This window comes from Nelumbo nucifera, chromosome 4, assembly GCF_055504915.1.
Source record: "Nelumbo nucifera cultivar China Antique chromosome 4, China Antique-T2T, whole genome shotgun sequence".
In the NCBI taxonomy this organism is placed as follows: domain Eukaryota; kingdom Viridiplantae; phylum Streptophyta; class Magnoliopsida; order Proteales; family Nelumbonaceae; genus Nelumbo; species Nelumbo nucifera.
The window spans coordinates 33,940,861-33,958,818 of NC_142652.1; the positions used below are offsets into that span (position 1 = coordinate 33,940,861).

At 35.2% G+C, this 17,958-nt stretch overlaps 1 protein-coding gene and 1 pseudogene across 2 annotated transcripts; both read right to left on the reverse strand.

The window, feature by feature from the left end:
- Window positions 1-1,464: 1,464 nt before the first annotated feature.
- LOC104607429 (large ribosomal subunit protein eL18y-like) lies at window positions 1,465-5,309 on the reverse strand (annotated as a pseudogene). The gene is made up of 2 exons (XR_016085885.1): window positions 4,249-5,309; window positions 1,465-4,028 (listed from the first exon to the last, which is right to left on the reverse strand). The product of XR_016085885.1 is annotated as a large ribosomal subunit protein eL18y-like (transcript).
- A 3,159-nt stretch (window positions 5,310-8,468) lies between these two features.
- Window positions 8,469-10,865, reverse strand: LOC104607345 (pectinesterase-like). The gene is made up of 2 exons (XM_010272966.3): window positions 9,905-10,865; window positions 8,469-9,355 (listed from the first exon to the last, which is right to left on the reverse strand). Exons 1-2 carry the CDS (start codon window positions 10,803-10,805, stop codon window positions 8,667-8,669), a joined length of 1,590 nt encoding a protein of 529 aa, XP_010271268.1. The 5' UTR covers window positions 10,806-10,865; the 3' UTR covers window positions 8,469-8,666.
- Window positions 10,866-17,958: the final 7,093 nt, after the last annotated feature.

The window sequence follows — 17,958 nt, forward strand, 5'->3', positions numbered from 1 at the left end:
TAGGGGTGAAACAAAACTAGTTGCTTGAACAGGTCAATGAAAGTTCAAAAACCATGAAGTTTAAAGCTTTGGGTTAGGCTTGAGCTGATCCTCAACTTGACACAACTTGCCCAAGTTGCACCCCTAAGAGCAATGTGATATTTGTAATTGGAGTGAACCAAACTGAGTACAACTTGTGCACTCATTATTTTTGGATTTTTAACTATTTTTATATAAGAATTATTGATATTTAGCTGAAGGAGTTATAGAGGATGGGCTACCCCAATTGTGCATCCCAATGAACCGAAAGATAAAAGATCTCGGGCCAGATTCTCATAGCATAATAATAGTTTTTAATACTACCGGGCCCTACCCACACCCCAAATGTAATAATATTTGTTGGAACTTGGGCCTAATTTGACTTGTGGGCTTCTAATGCCTAATGGCTTCCTCCTGTACCCTATCCATAGCCATAGGCCAAATCTAACTCATGGGTAGAGGTGTCAACGGTATTTGAAAATCCGATTTCCAACTCGAGATTCAACATAATCGAATTGAATTCAGATTAATCGAATATGATAATCGGTCAAATTCAGATATCTTATTCACATCGTTTAAGTAATCAAATCGAATTCAGATACATCCTTATTCAATTTGATAATATCTAATTTCGATCGATTATTTAATTTTTCTATATAATATATAAAATATTTAAATATTTTATATAATTTCTATATATAATAATGAAAGTATATAATAAATTATATATTTCTATACTTTATATAAATAAAATATTTATTTTATATATTTATTAATTACTTAAAATAATTAGTAGGTCGAATTCGAATATAATCAAATATTCAATTATTTAAAGAGATTTTAATTTGAATATTGTTTGATTTAATTCGAATTCGATCTATTTAATTCCCTATTGATAAGCTTCTAATGCCTGACGACTCTCTCTCTCGTATTTATTGGCTTGTTTTTCTCTACGAAATGGGTTCATTTAAGCAGTGTAGGTGAACAACCATGAAATGATCTCTATATTGTTTGCTTGTTTTTCAAGGGAAGGTATGGTTTGAAACCAACAAGGAGATTGATGGGTCCCTTTTAAAGGTACGAGTCGTAATTTGGTAGCTTTGATGATATGGCCGGTTATTTCCTTCGATATTGATACTTAACATAAGAGTTAAAATGAGATAAAATATTAATTGGTGGGTCCTCATTATATGCATTCTCATAATGATCCAAGTTCGTCTTAAAGGAATTAATTAACTAAATGACCATAATGTCTATCTTAATTACATCATTTAAGTTTAATCACCTACATTATCTTTAAATAGATTATAATAGTATAATACTTAATTTTATATATGTTTTTTAATTTAAATTAGTTAGGGGTGGACGGACATTAAACCAGCCCCTCTAGATGGGATTTAAACAAAAAAAAAAAAATTAAGCCTCTACCGATATATAAGTGTATTGATATTTTGAACCTTGTATATATATACAGTGGAAAAAGGCTGTACAAACGGTGTCTTGTGAATACTGAAACCAATCTCGTAGGGTGAAAAATCAGAAGAACTCAGATTAGCTTTCAATCAATCATTTGAAGGACTGTTCACTTCGGTCTCTTTCAATAACTTATCCCAAGCATTGCAAAGCAGCTGAATCTTCATCTCAGTCTTCCCAAACGGACCCCTGTCATGCATATATACTGATATCTAGTTTATGGCACAACGTTACAATGGATGGACAACTAAAAATATGTGACCCACACAAACATCAGTCAAGATTGTTTGGTTCATTAATCCTAATTACATTTCCTCACGCCACGTATTTACTTTTTGTAAAGTAGTTTGGCCTATTCAAGGATTCAAGTAATTCTAATTACTTTCCTTTGCGTTGCATCTCAAGGGAAGCAGCGCTTCTCTATGACTTTGTTCCCATCACAAATAGTATTGTAGTATGGCAAACATGCAAAGCTTTTCTTGTTATTCTTAGCCTTCAAGCCTGAAGAAAATCCATGTACCTTTATCACTAGTCCAGCCTTCATTTGATGAATTTGAGTTGGGTGGGCCCTGTTATAGGCAAACTTAAGATGGCATACCAATTGAATTAAGAGGCCTTGTTCAACTTCAAGAACACCTAGCTCCTCATGTTGCATACGAGCTGGTCCTTGATTCTAAAAGAAAAGCCCACCTTGGTAGTATCCAACACTGAATTGTAAGAAGCTAAGCCAAAGTGATTATCCAACACTGAACATGCAGACCCGCCAGAACCTTTGCTACTGCTTGAAACTAGAGGACGAGATACTGAATTGAAAGATGCTGAAAGTAGTTATTATGGTGATTCAACTCCTAATAGAGGTGAAGACTTTGGTAGAATTGGGACTTTGTAAACCTGTGGTGATGCTTTGAGTTCCAATTGTCGAGGCTAAGAATTCTAAGGAAAAACTGTTTATATTGATGGCCAAGATGAAAATGAGTTAGAAATTTTCACAAGGAACGTCTATGATAGGAAATTTGTCAAATAATTTAATAAGCTAATGCTAGTAGTTAATAGCATGTCAACTTAATGGTGTTTCCTTAATTTTTTCACCAAGAGGAGCCCATAATGTACCCACTTCTCTTTCTCTCCAATGTAAATAGTAACATCTACTCTCCCCATTAAATCTCTACTTTCCTCATAAACCTCTTCAATCCCTTTTCCTTGAAAGAGAAGTGGGTAAATCTCTCTATTGAACTTGTAGTGCATTAAAATCAAAGGAAGTCGGTAAAATTTTTAATCAAAAATTAAAAATTTAACATCACTTATCAAATTGGAGAACTGGTAAATAAGATGGGAAAAAATTACTAAATATGTAATAGCCCAAACCAAGCTAAACCCCTTGATGACTTTAAAACCTTTACACTATCGACCCCCTCCCTCCCAAATCCTCTTCGCACGGTACATATTTGAATTTGTACTCTTCCTAAACTAAACCTTAAGGATACACAATCAATTAGAAACCAATAACCATCCCATTGAAGATCGAAGCCATCAAGTGATGGACCAAAACAAAAGTTGCACATGTTAGATGCTCTCGAAAATCCAACCAATGTAAGTGAACATATGCTTAAGATAGGATGCTTCGCTTGAATCTATAGTTATGGTTCCTAATATTCCACTATTCATTTTCCATGGTTTTATTATAATGATCTAGACCATTGACTTCTATCGAAAAAAACTATTTATAAGCATCACCATAAGGAGGTGTCTCCTTTAATGCTAAACTTGTTAGATTGCATCACCTAAGTCCTAATAGTTGTCATTTAATCCCAAACCATAAACACAAAGCAAAACCAAAACAGTAATGGATCCCAGTTACAATGCAGTAGTTATAGAAAAAAAAAACATTACTTGCTACATTGCTTTTTTCCCGGCCCACGGGACTGTCCATGTCACTTTTTTCTTGTGAGCCCCCTTTCAGCTTAATAGCAATAGACAAGGAAATTATGATTTATATCAATGCTCAGAAAATACCTGTGGTAGTTGAGATGTCAGATGTTGGATCTACTGAACAAGAAAACCTTTTAGGTTGATTATAAGTTGTCCTAGATAATAGAGAGGGTAGAGGCAAAGAAAGGTGGAAGTTTACTAAATTTTTGAATTTAAGCATTTTTAACAGAGAGATACGAGTAACCAGATATGGTTAAGAAAATAAATAATTAATACCACTTACAAGTTATAACATTTTACGATCCAAAGTAACATAAAATTGAAAAAGAAATCAATAAAAAAACAGAGTAAACAAACATGTCTAGACAATAGCTAAATAGAATAAATTAATCAATTGTTCTGTCTTGTATCTTAGCAATATTTTGTTTCAGCTGAAAAAGCAATAAAATCCTCTTGTTTTCATTGAGAATGTTAACATAATTCATTAAATCCCTGAGTAGTCAATGAAAAATTAGAAAGCATACCTGATGCCTGAGATTAAATTGAGAGGTTTCTAGGTATGACTAACAACTCAATTAATTTCTTCTTCCTGCAAGCATTTCGTCCCCCTAGCACGTTAGATTACTTATTTCAGCATCATAAGTAACTTAAATTGAACTCTCTTATATCTATGTAAGATTCCTTGAAAGAAACAATGCATAACCAAACATATGCATGTAATGATTACTACCATTCAATTTAGAATAATAAAGGCTCAAATCATCTGATAGAAAGGGAAAATAAAGCATAGATGTCTAGATGGTTAGATGTCCAACAAAAATTGCTTACCAAAAAATAAAAGATCGATGCCAACAAAAATTTTTGAGCCAGAATAGTACACGACAAAAACCTCCATAGCACTGACAAATGACACAAACCCTAAATCCTCTACTGTTTCTTCTCCCTCCAGCCCTCTCAAATTTCTTCCCCTTGGACCGTACATATGGTTTGTTGAAATGTTTCACTAATTTACGAACATTCTTAGGACCTCTGAGAAGAACCATGTTCTGCCCAAGTGCATCCCTGTGATCCAGTTGCTCAAATGTCAAGCATTCACCTGCTGCCTTCGAAATTCTTGCTCTCGTTATCTTTTTAAACCTTAAAGTCATCACCTCATAAACCCGAGTATCATCGGTAACTGTTCCAACAAGAACCATGATTTTATCCTCCTTTCCCTTTAGCTAATCAATCGAGAAAGGCACAACGGAGCTGTGTTGACCCTGCTCATAATTAACAGCCTCTTTAGAATCACCACATTGAATTTGCTTACTGTCCTCCATATCAGAAATCTATATAGCTTGACGAGCATGGCAAATGTCATTGGATTTTGGGGCAGTTCACTTGGTCTTCTTGCTTTTTCCTCTACAATTAGGTCGATACCCATTGTTGCTTCTGCTTCTCTTGGTCCATCTCCTACTAGGTATTGATTAGGGTTCGGTAAAAAATGAAACATAAAAAGAAAAAAAAAGAGAGAGGGAAAACGAAATGAGATAGAGAGAGAGGGTTTCAGTATTTTGATTTTCTTCTCTAAGGATAAAGTGACAGAGTAGCATGATGTGGGAAAGCCGAAAAGAGTAGAGAGAGGGAAGAGGAAGAAATGAAAAAGGAAGGAGGAGAGGGACGGGTAGAGGGGTGAGGATTGTGTAGGAAAGGGTTCTTTCGAACAAGGGTTTAATTAGAGAAGACTAAACAACTTTTTTCGAAGAGTTTTGGGAACGGTCGCGCAAATGAATTTTGGGCGCCAAACCTGAGAGCGCCTACTCTTATTTCTGCCAATATACGGAGGAGTGAAAAACTAAAAATTTCAATTCAGCGGCATCTATAATAACCGAACAAAGTCAGTCAGTCGTCTTTAATATGTTATAGAGGCATTTTCTAATGACCGCCTCTACGCAAGAGTATATATATTCCAGTAGTGCCTTGACCTGTTTCCCTCGTGAAAGAAAGCATGAAATTTTACTTCGAACAATTTTGGCCGTTTTTTTTATTTTTTTGTTTAAATGAATTCACTATTCGATTCAAATAATCGGACCATTTGACCCATAAACCAGACCCCTGACCGATTCATTCTTCGGGTCGATTTTAAAAATCTTGAGGGTAAACGACGTTCTTATAAATACTGAAACTTTCCCCCTTTTTTTTTAAATGCACTAAGACCTCCCTTATATCATAATATCATCGGACAAATACTTCCCCGGCATTCCGTCCAAATCTGTTGATACGTAAATTTCTTTAAAAATCCAAATTTACCCATTTAACCTTTTCCTTCTATTTGACTTCATTGAAGAAATAGTCAAAAATTAGTCGTGGCGTCCTGTATGTTCACCATTTGAGTTCAACCCTTTTGTTCTTTTGTGATGAGCCATAGTACCCCTAACAGAGATCAATATCAAATCAAGATCAAAGGCCATGATAATTGTAAATGCTTGGGCTGATTGATGATTATTCAACATTTTGAACAGAGATTATATAAAATACAATTTGACGCTTATGTGCTGATACTACCCAGTAAGCAATTTCAATGTTTGAGTTTTCTACCAATCCAAAACAAATTCTTGTGCTGCATGCTGCATTTGGAAACGATGTAAATGGAGTGTAAATTCCGGTTTAGAGTAAATTTGCACTCTAGTTCACTTTTACCTGTATTTGGCAGTATTACATTTATGCATTGACAAATAATAGATCAATGCATATATATATATTGATAATAAGATGTAAAAGTATATTAATAAAAAAGAAGTAAATTTGCATTCAAGTGGACTTTTGATAAAAAAAAAAAAACATATGTTTTATTGAATTTATGTTTGCATCCATTATAGCTAAAAGTCTGTTTAGTAAGAAGGTAAATTTGTTAGTGCAAAATTAATCTAATTTTACAATTTATATGAACCATTTTACACTCTACATATTTGCATCCACACTTATTTGCATCATTTCCAAACATAGCCTTGATTTCCATCCAAATAATCAAACAAACTTTGGATCTCCATTGAAATTCCATCCCAAATACATCCTCCGTTAAAGAGAATGCAATGAATCATTTATACTAGATAAAAATGGCGGGACTAGTTTGTAGTGGTAGATCAAGCATTAGCGGCAAAAGGGCACCATCGGTGGTGAAGGAATTATTCGGAACTTTTTTCTTTTCAAAATCTTCGTACTGCTATGATTATTTCTTTCTCTTGCTACTTTCTTTGTTCTCCTCTTCACTAACATGGACAAATATATACTTGGAGATCGATCTGGAGGCAATCACTGGACCTTCGTTTTCACTTGTATTTTTAAGCTTCTGGATCTTAGGCTGATCATCAAATGAATTAGTTCTTTATAAAAATCTTTGGCGACATGAAGTTGTTCACAATCAAATATATGGGTTTTGCAATTTAATTGGAATCCATTTCTTATTGGCAAAAGCTTTGATCGTTCTCTTTGATCTCTCCACCCTCTTTAAATTTCAAACAACAGATATTTTTTTTATTTGAAACCCAAGAAAATATTAAAAATAAGGAAGAAATTATAAATCAATTATAAATTGAACCTGATATTTTTTTCTCTGTTTTCTTTAAATGGCTTAAAGGTAATTGCAGGAAATTTGATATTAGCATTCCATAGGAAAGATGACCCAAGCTCTATCGGTCAAATTAGTTGTTTCTAATGTTGAGGATGGTTTAATTTTTTTCTTTATAATTCGATTAAAAACCCAACAAGTCAACATTAATACAAGTGAGAGAGGGGAGGTCTTAGTCCATTTTAAATATATAGGGGAGGTCTTAGTATTTATTGGATAAATGGAGGGCGGTTTAAGTCTTTTACCTTAGATATTACCTATCTTTTAATTCGCAATGCAAAATTTACAGCCATTTTCTTGAAGCAATAGAGACCAAACAAAAAATTATCTAAAAGCGCTCCTTTTATGACCTCACTCCAATTTTTAATAGCTGGGAATATGTAAAATTTCAGAGAACATTAAAAAAATTGCATTCCTTGAATATAGTAATTACATTATATTTATAGATTAAGACAAATCAAACATATTCAAATAATTCAAAATCTTAGATTCTATCTACGACTTTATGTAGTCTATATCCATCCATCTTGGTAATATAACAAGTTCATCCATATCATTATCCTTAATAGAACAACTCATTACACTTATGTTTGGATCCCAAATCTAAAGGAAAATGAAAGAAATGATTTCAAGTTTTTCGGTCAACATGACCCCAATCAAGATTATCAAATTAATCACTTACCTTTAACCATATTTACTTAGACTACCAAAAGATCAGCATGATTCTTTGTAATTCTAGAGTACGGATCTGCTTCTCATACCAACCTCACAACATGTACTGTACCAGTTGCACGCATCGATACTTGTATATTGTTATTCATTGGTGATGTTCCCAGTATATGGTGAGATGTGACCGTAAGACTGGTGTGAGAAGCACTATGTAAAGAGCAGAAAAAGGACCATTCATTTTCTTTCAAACCAAACACAGTTTTAAATATAAGGAAAGACTGAATTACTGATGATTCGTCTTGTTTATATATTTTATCTTTTTCCAAGACAAATCTTGAGTCCGTCAACTTTAGCATCATTAATTAATTTCTTTAACTGCAACTTGCTTTGGCATCTAATAAGTAATAACCCATCACTACACCACTACTTGTAATAAATCTTAAACGGCTAGCCGGCTAGGCTCTTGGTCCCCATCGTTCCAAACCACGTCAATATGCCGACTTCCAAATATCATCTATCTCACGTGTAAGAGTTTGTGATACATTTATGTCATGGTCCCACAAGATAGGTATGTGATATGATGATCTGGACCCTCTATATATAGCTTAATTATATTTGGAAAGATTATCAGAGACGTTTGTTGGAAGAAGTGCTTAATTAGATTGAATCAGTGTGTCCATGCTATATATCATAAGACTTTAGAAATTCAATATGGTTGCCTGGGTGTGTTCCACCATTGAATTAATCATTGAATGTCCACAAACTGACGATATAATATCCACACTTCTATTAATTTATTGATAGTAGAATAATAATTGATACATTATTAGTTTCAATTCCATACAAATAACTGAATAAGGAATTCAATCAGGACAAACTATATTACAATTTCTCTACCAAACTAATGAATATAGATCTCATACAAATAGCCTATATATTGTCTGCTGACAGAAAGATGCTTTAGAACAAATCACAGCCCGGAAGTGAAGGGGACTCCGGCGGCCGCAATCCAAGAGCCTCCTCCCAAGAAATTCCCGACTGTAAATTTTCCGGCATCAGAAGCACTCATGACATGGAACCCCGGCCACTTTACACGCCGGCTGGTGCTTGCACCCGCACCTGTGTTCATATACTCCCCATAATACAAAGTACTCAAAGCAAAGTTGCCGCTCCATTCAAGCCATCCGGCCGGGTCGATCAAGCTATCAAGAGATGTCTTCATGAACACTGTCCTTGAGTACTTTTGCCATGGCCGACCAAGGTAGGTCTTGAATGAACCCTGCACAGGTCTTAAGTCAGAAGCGGCCGTCACCCGTGAGTTGTGGATGGAGATGCCTGTGTTCTCGTTGGGGTCTTTCCGTCCCTGAGCAGTCACCGTGTTCTTCTGACCGCTCATGGGCTTTCTGACGTAGATGTTGCAATTCTGGAGGACAGCCACAGCATCTCCGAAGATGAAATCGACAGTGCCGTAGATGTCGCAATCGCGGTAGAATTGGCGTTGAGAGTAGACGTATAGGGTGTCCTGATAACCCTTGAAGCTGCAACGATAGAACACTGAGAGATCAGAACCTGAGCGGAGGGCAACTGCTTGGTGCTTCTGGGGTCCGGCCGTGTTTTGGAACGTCATATCCCGGGCAATGAACCCACCGCCGGTGACCGCTGGAGGAGATAAAAATAAAGTCCACGTAAGTCACATAATAACACATGAGAGAGAGAGAGAGAGAGAGAGAGAGTGGTGCGCTATGGGTTGTCTCATTGACTTCGGCCATGCAAAGTGGAAAAGACCATCTAGCCCTTCTTTTGACTAGATAGCAAATGAAGAGTATAAAAGACGATTAAAAGCATAAACTTTATATAGATAGTACAAGCAAGAACAACAAAAAGACCTCAGAATTCTTTAGACATGACCAGAGAATAGGGGTTAAAAGCTTTAAGGCTTTAGGCGGCTTAGAAAGGTTCAAAACACAAATTAAAAGCTTTAAGGCATAAGAGGTTCAAAAGGTCTGAGATGTTTTTAAGTACTTTATTTAAACTTGGATTCTTATTGTATTTGTATATTTTAAGCATTTATTTATTTAACTACAAGTGAATTAATAAACTAATAAAGAACTAATGAATTTCCTTTATTTAATCTTTTATAATAAATAACTAGTGAACTAAGAGATATCTTTGCATAACAGGATTTGAATTGACAATTGTAGAACTTACCAACTGTTGCTGATCGGAAAGTAGTGGAACCATCTTGAACGTTCTTGCTGCCTGTAACGATTGTAGCGTCGATCCCGTCTCCGATCAACATGATGTTTGAAGCTTTGATCTCAACGTTCTCTTTGTAAACACCCCGTTTCACATATATAACAAATCTCTTCCCACTTCTCTTGGATGAAGCAGCCACTGCCTGAGAGATGGTCCTGTAATTACCAGAGCCATCTGCAGCAACCACAACATCAGCTTGTGAAGCTGCACTCGATGACTGAAGAAGCTTCCTGTCAGCAGCTGAGACCCATGTCGGGAAGCCATCAGAAAGCAACCGGCGATTGCCACCTTGCTTACCCATCAGAGATGCAACTGATGAAGCCGCTGCCTTGTTTATGGCAAGCGAGTTGCTTACCATCTTGGAGAAGTTACTCAACATGAAGGGAAAGGAAGACAAGTAAGATGGCAAGTTTAGCTCAGTGAATCCGTTTTGGCAAGTCTGCTCGTTGGTGATGGCGGCACTCAGCCATGTCTGAGCATCGGACCAGCTCAATGGATTCTTAGACCCCATAGTGCGGTTAAGCTGGGTGACTGTGTCAGCATAAAGCTCCACACAGTCAGCCCACGCCACCTTGGCCTTGTCATCAAATGAGCTCAAGTCCATAGCAGAAATGAGCCCATGGGCTCGTAGGGCTTGGTCCATGGTGAAGCTAAGGGCAGACTCTCGAAAACTGAATTGGGTTTCTTCTAAGGTGGCAAGAGGTTTATTAGAACTGATGAAAGACTCGCATATTTCAGGATATGGGGTTTGGCTACAAGATGATATTGTCTCAGAGTTCACCACCCCAATGACCAAAGCAAGAGAAATACACACAAAACCTAACACAAGCTTATCCATGGAGACTCTGCACATTTTCTAACTCACTACCCTAGTTTCGTCTGATGCTTCAACTTCCAATGCTTGAAGAATGCAAGATTGAGCTCCTTTTATAGGAAAAACCTGGGGTCTGTGGGGTTATGTGTAGGTAATAAGAGAGAATCCTGGTTTTTGGTAGTTTTTGAATTCCAACTACGGCTTGTTCAAGCCGCTAATCTACGCTAATGGTTTGTATGTAATCCACGTAAAACATGACTACTTTAACGCAGACAGCCACGTCAAGGCTCACCATATCGAAAACCAATCTCATTTGGTAGAATTTTTGTTCCAATCTATTAGGCTTCAACCAAATGGCCTTGAGTATATACAACTTGAATAAAATAAAGAAAACTGCGCATTTATAACTCATGAGTCAATTCGTAGGCTTTACGTATAAATGCTTTGAAGGTTGAAATGTGGGCATATTCCTTTGTCTTGTTCTTCTTTCTTTATTCTTCTATGGTTCTATTCTCCTCCTCTGTCCTTTCTGTAGCCGTGGGCGAAATCTGACTCGTGGGCTTGTAATATCTGACCCCCCCCCCCCTCTCTCTCTCTCTCTCTCGTATATGTTGGCTTTTTTTTCCACGAAATGGGTTCATTGAGGAGGTATTACTGAGTAGGTGAACGACAACCGTGGATTATCTCTATATTGTTTGCTTGTTTTTCAAGGAGCAGGTATGGTTTGAAAACAAGTAGGGAGAAGTCATGGCATGATTCAGTGTTTGACATAATTTTATTTATAATTTGGTAGGCAATTAGTTATAATTTGTTAACTTTGATGATATGGCTGGTTATTTCCTTGGATATTGATGGGACCTCATTATATGCTCATAATGACCCAAGTTCTGCTAAAAGGAATTAATTAACTAAATGACCTTTTTTATAATATTTCTATACTAATAACAATGATTAAGTTTAGTCATCTGCATTAAGAGTTAATACGCGACCGGTAAATATTAATTGGTGGGTCCTCGTTATATGCTCATGATCGTTGACCCTAAGTTATGCTAAAAGGAATTAATTAACTAAATGACCGTTTTTATATTGATTTTTATCTTAATCGCAATATTTAAGTTTAACCATTTACATTATCCTTAGATAGATTATGCAACTCTATTTCATATATGATTTTTAATTTAAAATTAATTTCTATTTCATATATGCAACGTAACTGAACCAGTTTAGCTGAATTTTCAGCTCAGTCCTCCCAAACAGATCCCTATCTTTTTCTTTTATTGATTATTCGCCTTTGCCTCTACAGAGGCCGTAATTCAATTTAACATGACATTGTATAAGACTTTTATCTAGCAACATTCATAACTCTTCTCAAAGATGGTGTGAAAGTTGATAATCTGGGACTATCTAGTTTACATGCCAACCGAGCCACCACCCATCTAGCATATGACACAATCATACAAAGACAATTGAAAATATATGATCTACAGTAACATCTGTCAAGATTCTTTAATTCAGTAATCCTAATTGCAATTCCTCACGCCATGTATCAACTTTTGAAATGTCAATTGGATTGAAAAGCTAGATGCAAAGGTGGCGTAAAGTAATTTTGTCTATTCAAATTAAACATAATTAGTTTTGTATCAAATCTATTCAAGGACAACGACCCATGTGGTCTTTGTGTTCTAGACGGTTCCAATAATTAAATGAACTCAATTGTTGGTGTACTTATTGCTACGGTCAAGTGCATATCCTTAATGCGTGTATGACTTGCTCTCTCTCTCTCTCTCTCTGTATGAATGACATTCAAGAGACTTCCCTTTGCGTTGCATCTCAAGGGAAGTAACGCCTCTCTATCACTTTGTTCCCATCATAAATAATATATAAAATCCAATAATTTATTGAGTAAAAAAGGCAATATCTTGGTGGGCCTACTGGGCCTGTAGAGCAGAATAGGCCCAATTAAAATGGGTTTTATTTAAGAATTAATTGGCCCAAAATGTCAGCTTTAACAGATAAAATACACAAACAATATAGAAATTAGCTTCTTGTGAAATCCGGTTGGGCTCGATATTTTGGTATATTTCTACGATGTTATAGGTGAGGTGGATTCTGGGTCTCAAACCCAGATCCATGACTACCCTCCCTCCCTTATGAGAGGGAATAGATAAATGGCCTTCTGGTACTTGCTTCCCATTTTCTGGATTTTTTTTTTCATTTTTTGCATGTCTTGTTTTATTTCTTTTTTCTTATCTAGGTTCAATGCATGCCTCCCGATCCCTCTAATGTCAGAAGAAAAAAATTACGTATTTCAAAACAAAAGAAGAAAAAAGATGCAATTTTTAATTACTAATATCTATATTATATACTAAAAATGCAATTGGTATAGCCAAAAACAGGTTCTAGATGTTTAAAACTCAGGAAAAGGGGACCAAACTTTCTCTCCATTTAGGAAGAGTGCAAATACTGATATTTTTGGTGCAAATACAAATGTAGGCTAAAAACCTCTGCAATTTAGGCCCTTCCTAATAACATTCCTAACCTTAGTTATGAATAGGGTCAGATACAGTTTGTGTTAAATTAAGTTGGATCGGATATTGAATCATACTCACTAGATCCAATCCGGATCCAAATCTACTAAGGTCTAAAATTTGTTAGATGCAGACTAGGATTTATTGAATTAATCATTAAGGTGCTCAAATTCCAACCCATTGCATGCCCTATGTTTTAGTGGCCATAGATGAAGTAGACTCTTATTCAAAAAAATATATATATATTGGCCCATCAAAGTGCATGATGGCCCATTGTTAAGGCCCAAGATGCCAATATTCTTGGCCCACTCTCCCCTTCGGACCGATCACATTGATTTCTATCAATTTGCTATCGGATAAGAGTATTCCCCCTCTGTCAATTTGCTACCGGATTGCTTGGATGACATGGAAAATTACATAATTTCTTTTGTTTTCTCTAATCTCTATCATTCGATCTCTAACTTCTTAAGAAATTAGATCATTACAGAAGTAATCAATTTTAATTAGATGAAATGAGATGAACCCTAACAACACTTCATCGTTATCATCATCACCATCATTCAAGCCTTGTCTCAATTATATGTGGTCAACTACATGAATCCTGTTTTATTATTCCGTTCTATTCTCCAAAGATGTGTATATCTTTTAAGTAGGTTGAATCATTTAAATTTTATTCATTAGATAGTGTTCCGTCCTCTTTTTAGAAGAATGTATATATAAGTGATCTGCCAATATTAATTATTTCAGAATAATGATTTTGATATAAATAAAATTTTATTTTGAATACAAATAAAGCATCTGTCGTCTTTTCTTGAATTCGTCCATAATTTTATAAACAAGGTATAATAACTTTGAGAAAAAAAAAATGAAATTTAGATAATTTGATTGTTGCACCCACCCACCCACCAACCTATTCATATGCCTACCAAACACTTCTCAATTTATTGAATTCATTCATTTTCTAACTCACAAATTCTTGGCAACAGAATGATGCCTTAGGTTATTTTATTGCCTTTAATGTAGTGGAGAGACGTGAGATCAAATTCCTCTGCCAGGTTAGGAGGTTATGGGTTCAAGACATGGGCCCCACTCCCGTATAAAAATAAAAATTAAACCCACTTTATCATGCTTGTCTGCTCGAGATTTTATTATCATTAATTACAGTAAGACCCCGTTTGGTATACAGGAATAGGGGTCTGGAATCGGAACCGAAATGAACTATTCCAGTTCCAATTGTTTGATTGGCAGATTTAGAATTACATTTTCATTCTTGCTGGAATGACATTTTTCCATTTGAGAAAATGACAATGACCATTCCCTACCCCTCCCTTAGAAACGAAATCTCATTTCTACTGATTCCAAATCTTATTTTCATTTATGTCTAAATCAAACTGACTATGAGAATAGACCATTTCAATTTCAATTTCGAAAGATTTCGATTCTGATTCTGACTACTAACCAAATGGACCCTAAGTAATAATCTCTTCTCTATTTAGAAATTTATTGGCCTTAAATTGGTCACTGGTCAGCATCGCTCTAGACCCTCCATTGCGTACGCCTCCTTCAGGTTTGAACCGGATAACCTAAGTTAGGTTACAAGATTTTTGAACAAGAAATATTTCAATTAAAGGGATATTGTGTAGTCGAGCCCAGCAAGCATCTACGGTTAGGGGTGTTCATGGTTCGGTTAACCAAATCATGATACTTTTTTGTAAATCGAACTGGTGGTACCGATTTTTCCAATTCTTCAAACCAAAATTAAACCGGTACCACCGGTCCATCGGTTTCGGTTTTTGATTGATTCGGTTCTTCAGTTTCTTGGTTTTTTATATTTATAATATATATTATACAAATATATGTATAATATTATGTAATAAATAATAAATAACATATAATATATTATAAATATTTGAAAAATATATAATATATTTATAAACAGATCATTATAAATATAATATAAGTATATATTTATATATATATATATAATGAATATATATTTATATATAATACATAAAAAATATGTAACATATATTAAAAATATATATAAAAATATATGTATCGATCAATTCGGTTAATCATCGATTCCAATCTTTTGGTTTTTCAAAAATTCCAAACCAAAACCGAACGGATTCGATTAATCATATTTTGCGATTCAGTTTTCTGGTTCGATTTTCGGTTTTTCGTTTTTGATGGACACCCCTATCCACGGTAATAGTTCTAGTAGTTTACAGTACATATGAGCTTTGCCAAGAGGGGGTTGTACGTACGTCGACGTCTACGTCCAATTCCATTCCAAGTGGAATTATTTTCTTCTTTTCGAGGATAACCGGTCACGAACCTCTCTGTACAAAATTCCTTTCAACACGCCCATCTGTCACTTCAAAATGGAAATTTGAATCAACCCTTCACCTACTCCATATTTGAATCGATACCAACATTCTGGAATAGTATAAAGATAATTCATTTCTAATACGTTTTATTTGGCCCAAGCTTATCTATTTCTCTTTCTTCGTACCCTCTGAGATTGTCAAAACTCAGAAATTGATAGGGGTAGCCATTAATGCATGAAGCGTCGACTGAGAGGGGTCGAATGCCCAAAAGTCTCTTGGGTGGTTTCAAGGCAGAGAAGAGAAATATATTAATTAAGACTTTAGTGCTTATATATATATATGTTGCAGAGCAAAGGCAAGTGGAGGTCAAATTAAAGGACATGTGGATAAGCTTAAGATAGCGTGTTTCACAAAGCGGAGCTGCATATTAGAATTATTCATTTGTCTGCTTCCACAACAGTACATAGCTTGGCCACATCAGATAATGATGTATGAGTGTCTTCTTACGTGGATGTTTGGCCCACGGTGTGAAAAGCTGAGCAGAATCTTTGTGCATCTAGACTTATACTTACAAGGATAATTACACCTATTTGTATTGATTTTATTTTTTAGTAGAAACTCATAAATTAATTTAGTATATACAGGCCAATATAATTGACCACGGTTTGAAGTATTGAGCATGTCCAATATTAAGGGTGTCAATCGACCAGTTTTGGATTGGACCTCATCCAATTCAAAATCAATTTGAACAGACCAACAAGGCATTTTGGATTGGGGGGTTTTAACTGTTCAGTTCACTCTTATGAATCTTAATTCCACCTTAGGGGTGGAATGAATCTTGATGGTGGATTGATGCTAAATTTATGGGCAAGATGCGATTTATAATGGGGGCTATTAGTAGACTAGGAGGTGGCTGTAATTCTAGATTTCTGAGAGGGAGTACAATCCATTTATCTCTTGGATTTAGACCAATTCGGTCCAAAATATTTATTAGATTCGATTTGACATGGTCCATCCGTAATAAATTTATATTGGATTGGGTTGGATTAACCTAATATCCGATTTATTGATATAAGATAAGAATATAAGTGTTAATGGACCAGGTTTAGGTTGAAACCAATCTAAATTAAAACAAATTTGAACAGATTAGACACTCCAAGCATTAAATTGAACCGGTCCAAAATATTCATTGAATTGAATTGGACCTGATCCATTTATAATGGACTCACATTGAACTGGATCAGATTGGACCAATTGACACCCCTATCCAACACAGAGTTTATTGTATCAGTAGAGTCACTAATATACTTTTATTACAACATACACCCCTGTCAAATGTAAATCCATGCAAAAAAATAAAAAAATAAAAAAGTTTTGATCAACTGAAACTCTTGATACACTCAAAAAAATTCAATTCATATCAAGAATATCGATAATTTGAACCTCCTAAGTGGCTAGTCTGGAAAGAATACAGACATTCTTTGCAATGAGATGGACTAACATCTTACACATAACGAGTAAGAAATGTAAATGAATATTAATCACCCAACAGGATTCTAACCACAGCACCTCCCTCCACAATTATACGAGTCACGACACGAATCCAAAATCTCTGGCAAATATTAGTCCCTCCAAAAATACTGATGAAGCTTCTGTAGGTTTCAAATTTAAAGCTCCATCTGGCCACGATGAATCATCATCCATCCTTTCCTATATATCATGATCAATAACGAGACATTGCCACCGTTTTATCTTAGTGTGTTGGGCTCTAGCTGTGGGTATCCCCCTGCAGGTTCAACTTAGATGCCAGTAAATTAAGCCATAACATGAAATTCTCTATAGGGAGGAGGTCGTTAATACAGGAAAAATATCTTGCAGGAAGAAATCAGCTAAAAATGTTTTTAATTTGTATCAAAATTAGAGGTTTTTCTTTTTTTTCTTGAATGAGATTTTGACCAAGTTGAATTTATTGTTTATTTATGTAGTTTATTCCATATTTATTTGTAAAAGAAAATATTAAGATTGGTTCAATTTAGTTACATTCTCCGAAGTGATTGGCTCCCATTACTTGTGCCAAAATTTTTCCATGCATGCATGTAGAGAAGCCATATAGTCCTACCAGTTCTTGAATCATGGAACCGAATAACTATATATTAATTTACAACCACGTACTAAAACAGTTCTAACTAAGATCAACTTCCTAATTATATTAAAAGCTTCTCTTCTCTATAATAAAAATAGAAAAACTTCTCTCTCTCTCTATAGGAGAATATTATGAAAACATGCTGATCATTTATAGTATCTCGTATTCTCGTATCCAGGGAATTCTCTCTC

Coding starts and splice junctions, on each gene's coding strand:
- LOC104607345 (XM_010272966.3), bottom strand. CDS start 10,805: ATGTGCAGAGTCTCCATGGATAAGCTTGTGTTAGGTTTTGTGTGTATT. Junction 9,356..9,904: donor TTTCCGATCAGCAACAGTTG/GTAAGTTCTACA, acceptor TATCTCCTCCAG/CGGTCACCGGCGGTGGGTTC.